The sequence below is a fragment of the Macrobrachium rosenbergii genome, chromosome 43 (assembly GCF_040412425.1).
Source record: "Macrobrachium rosenbergii isolate ZJJX-2024 chromosome 43, ASM4041242v1, whole genome shotgun sequence".
In the NCBI taxonomy this organism is placed as follows: domain Eukaryota; kingdom Metazoa; phylum Arthropoda; class Malacostraca; order Decapoda; family Palaemonidae; genus Macrobrachium; species Macrobrachium rosenbergii.
The window spans coordinates 10,815,100-10,819,281 of NC_089783.1; the positions used below are offsets into that span (position 1 = coordinate 10,815,100).

The window sequence follows — 4,182 nt, forward strand, 5'->3', positions numbered from 1 at the left end:
TTTTGGGGGACGTTCCTTTGTAATGTTTAAGTTTACTTATTGTTAATAAATTAATTGTTAAGGTTTTTGTTCTTGGTTTGCTTTCCCTCTCCTAAGTGTCGCTTCTTGCTTGAGATCTGTGTTATTTTTTTGTCCGGAATCTTTGTCTATTTTGGCAACTGATTCTGAGAAGTGAATCTGCATAATATAAATGAAGATTTGCTGTGGCTCTTGCATTAATAAAGGAGTTCATAACAAATTTTGGCGACCTTGCCAGGATATTTCATTGGACAAACACAGACTTAAGTAGGAGGACTCTTGGAGAGGTGTTCAAATCAGTGAACTAATTTGAGTTGTTAGGTTTAGATCCCTAGTTAGTAGTTAATCATGCATTATTTTGAAGTCGAGGAGTTAGCTGCTTTCAATTTCCTTTCTGACCCAAATTGGGAAAGTAACTTGTACGAGTTAAAGAGGGACCAGTTATTCTTAGTAGCGGAGTTCTTGAATCTAGGTTTATCCACAGAGGTTAAAAAGGGACACCTTCTATTTGAGGTGGTTAAGGCTGCCAGGAGATATAAAGAGGAAGAAATGGAAAAAGAAAGTAATAAGGAAGGGGAGTATGCGGCAGATGTAGAAGCTGCTGAAGAGAGTTTAGAGGTTGGCGGTGATAGTAGATTGGAAATATTAAGGGAACAGGCCCGCATAAAGGAGTTAGAAATTAAGGCTTTGGAGTTGCAAGCCGAGGAGAGGACCAAGGAGCGGGCTCACGAGCTGGAGGTATTAAAACTCCAAATAGTTTTAAAGCAAGGTGGTGGTGGTGGCAGTAATCCCGGATTTGCGAAAGGTGTAGCTGAGGAAGCTAAATTTAATATGTTTTCGGCCCTTAAGCTCGTTCCTCAATTTTCGGAGGAGGATGCTAATGAATTTTTCATTTCATTTGAGCGGATCGCTAAAAAGCTCGATTGGCCGCGCGATATGTGGACAACTTTAGTACAGTGTCGTCTGATAGGGAAGGCTCAGAGAGTCTATAATACTTTAAATGAAGATTTGTCATCAGATTACGATTCTGTTAAATCGATAATTTTGAAAGCATATGATTTGGTCCCCGAGGCTTATAGGCAGAAGTTCAGAAACTTGAAAAAAGATTCGGGGGTTACGTATGTCGAGTTTGCCAGAAAGAAAACTCAATTCCTTGATGACTGGTTGAAGTCAAAAGAGATTGACGGGTATGAGAAATTTAAGGAGCTTGTTTTGGCCGAAGAGTTTAAGAGGCACTTGAGTCGTGGGATGCGTGTTCATCTGGAGGAATTGAAAATTGATTCGCTTCAGGAATTGGCTGTGTCCTCCGATGAATACGCTCTCACGCATAAGGAGGAACCATTGAGGAATGATAATGGCCAAAGGAAGTTCCTTCAGACTAAGGTGTTTGATAACCAGTCGTCGGGGAGGCGATTTGCTGACAATAATAATAGTGGTAGATTTAGCAGTAGGCGTAGAAACGGTAGTAGTAGTGAGAATTCTCATAGTTTTGTGAACAGTAAATTTGCCAATAAGGATTTGTATGAGGAGAAGGGGGCTGTATCAAACCAGGTGAAGTGTTATTATTGTAACAAGCCTGGCCACGTAAAATCTAATTGTTTTGCACGGAGGCGAGACCTCGAGAGGAATGTTCAACCCATAGGCTTAGTGACTGAGGAAAAATCAGGTCGTTCAAGAGTTGAAAATGAAAAGGAAACAAAGTGACTAAAATTTGAGAAGTATATATCGGACGGAACTGTGTCTACTAATAGCGATAAGTGTTTTACGCGCGAAATTAAAATTTTGCGGGACACCGGTGCGGCGCAATCGCTTTTGATCAGAAGGTCCTTGCCAAGGAGGTTTGTTTTCTCTAATTCTGAGTTTGTTGTCCTGGGAGGATTTCCGAATTCTATTTCGTCTTTTCCCTTGGAGGAAGTGTATCTGGAAACAAAGATTTTCAAAGGAACTGCTAAACTGGCAATAGTGGACAGTTTGCCAGTCCCTGGTATTGACCTAATTTTGGGAAATGATTTAGCGTTAGGTAGTGATAATGATGTGTTCCCAATTTTGTCTGTGACTGAAATTAATCCCGTCTCTGTTGTGACTCGAGCAAGAGCCCGAGAGGTTGATCTCGAGGATGTTAATGTGGATTTAGAGGTAGTTGATCGACAAAGGACTGACTTTGTGACAGGAAGTAGTAGTAGTAGTAGTAGTAGTAGCCCTAATTTAGTATTTAATGATGTGTCGTGGGATGCGAAGGCGTTCAAGAAAGAACAGTACGAAGAGTTTTCCAATATTGTGTTTGGTGACCATGAGGATTTAACGAAACCCGCATTCGTTAAGGAAGGGGGTTTGTGCTACCGCATCAGCAGGTTGGTGGGAGCTCCTGCCGATCAGATAGAGGTTAAGAAACAGTTGTTAGTTCCCACTAAATATCGTGGCAAACTGTTATATTTGGGTCATGAAAATAATTTAGCTGGTCACTTTGGTGTACGGAAAACTTTTCAGAAATTGGCTGAGTATTTCTTTTGGTCTGGTATGCGTAGAGACGTTAAACGTCATGTATTATCCTGTAAGACTTGTCAACTCGTGGGGAAGCCGAATCAGAAAGTACCTAAAGCTCCTCTTATTCCGATCCCGGCCGTAGGAGAACCGTTCAGGGAAGTTGTTATTGATGTAGTTGGTCCTTTACCGCGGACGCGCGGTGGTAATGAGTATATTCTATCAATCATTGATAGGATGTCACGTTTCCCTGAGGCGCTTCCTCTGCGGAGTATAAGGGCGGAGAAAATTTTTGATAGTTTGGTTGGTTTTTTCACGAGGTTTGGTTTCCCGAAGGTTATTCAAAGCGACTGCGGGACGAATTTTACCAGTAAATATTTCAAAAAAAGAATGTCTGATCTGGGGATTAATCACGTTACGTCTTCTCCTTATCATCCAGAGAGTCAAGGTCAGGTAGAGAGATTCCATCAGACTCTGAAATCTGTGTTGAAAAAGTTTTGTTATGAATCGGGTAATGATTGGGATAAGGAGTTGCCGTATGCGTTGTTTGCCATACGTTCGATTCCTAACGAGTCCGTTGGTTTCTCCCCTTTTCAGTTGATTTTTGGACATAGTGTAAGGGGACCTCTGGATGCTGTAAGGGAACTCTGGGAGGGTGATACTCCTAATATTAATATAGTTGATTACCTTTCAGGTTTACAGGAGAAGCTTTATAGAATACGTTCCTTTGCTCAAGAACACCTGTTAGAGGCTCAGGCTACAATGAAAAATAATTATGATGTTGGTACTCGTCAGAGACAATTTAGTGAAGGTGACAAAGTGTTGGTTTTACTTCCAGTGCCGGGAAATCCATTGAAGGCACAATTTTCAGGCCCCTGGAAGGTACTGAAGAAAATCAATGATGTCAATTATTTGATTGAGACACCCGAAAAAAGGCGGAAGACTAGGATTTGTCATATTAATATGATTAAGTCATTTATTGATAGGGATAAAGGTACAGATGTAGACGTAGTGAATGTCGTAGATGTAGTAGATGTAGAGGATAGTGAAAGTGAACCTTTTTCAGGTAACAGATTAACAATAAGTCCCATGGGATTGTGTAATAATTCTGACATTTTAAGAAATCTGAATCTTAAATTTCAGCATTTAGACACTAATAAGGCCTCTTCTTTAATTAACCTTGTTGATGAATATAAAGACCTCTTTCAGGACGCACCAGGAAGGACAGGTGTCCTTGAACATGATGTTGATGTTGGGGAGGCTCAGCCTATCAAACAGTGCCCGTATAGGCTGAACCCCCTCAGAAAAGAAATAGTCAAAGAGGAGGTAAAGTATATGTTGGATCATGACCTCATTGAACCAAGCTGCAGCCCTTGGAGCTCCCCTGTGGTCTTGGTCAAGAAGGAGGGTGGTCAGCATAGACTTTGTATTGACTATCGTAAGGTGAACACGATAACCAAGACTGATTCCTTCCCTTTGCCTCGTGTGGAGGATTGTATTGACCGCATTGGCGCAGCACGCTATATAAGTAAATTTGATTTACTTAAAGGCTATTGGCAGGTTGGTCTTTCCCCGAGGGCAAGGAAAATTTCCGCTTTTGTAACAGGTGATGGTCTTTATGAATGCAAGGTCATGCCCTTTGGTATGAAGAATGCGGCCGCCACCTTCCAACGACTGATGAAT

General features: G+C 41.3%; 1 protein-coding gene across 1 annotated transcript in view; it reads left to right on the forward strand.

Moving 5' to 3' along the window:
* The first annotated feature begins 366 nt into the window (after positions 1-366).
* LOC136829000 (uncharacterized) overlaps positions 367-4,182 on the forward strand; it is a 22,105-nt gene continuing 18,289 nt past the window's right edge. The window contains exons 1-2 of the mRNA XM_067087394.1: positions 367-1,684; positions 2,033-4,182. The exon at positions 2,033-4,182 is cut by the window's right edge and continues 423 nt beyond it. Of these exons, the coding sequence (XP_066943495.1) occupies positions 367-1,684; positions 2,033-4,182 (3,468 nt within the window). The remainder of the gene's footprint in view (positions 1,685-2,032) is intronic.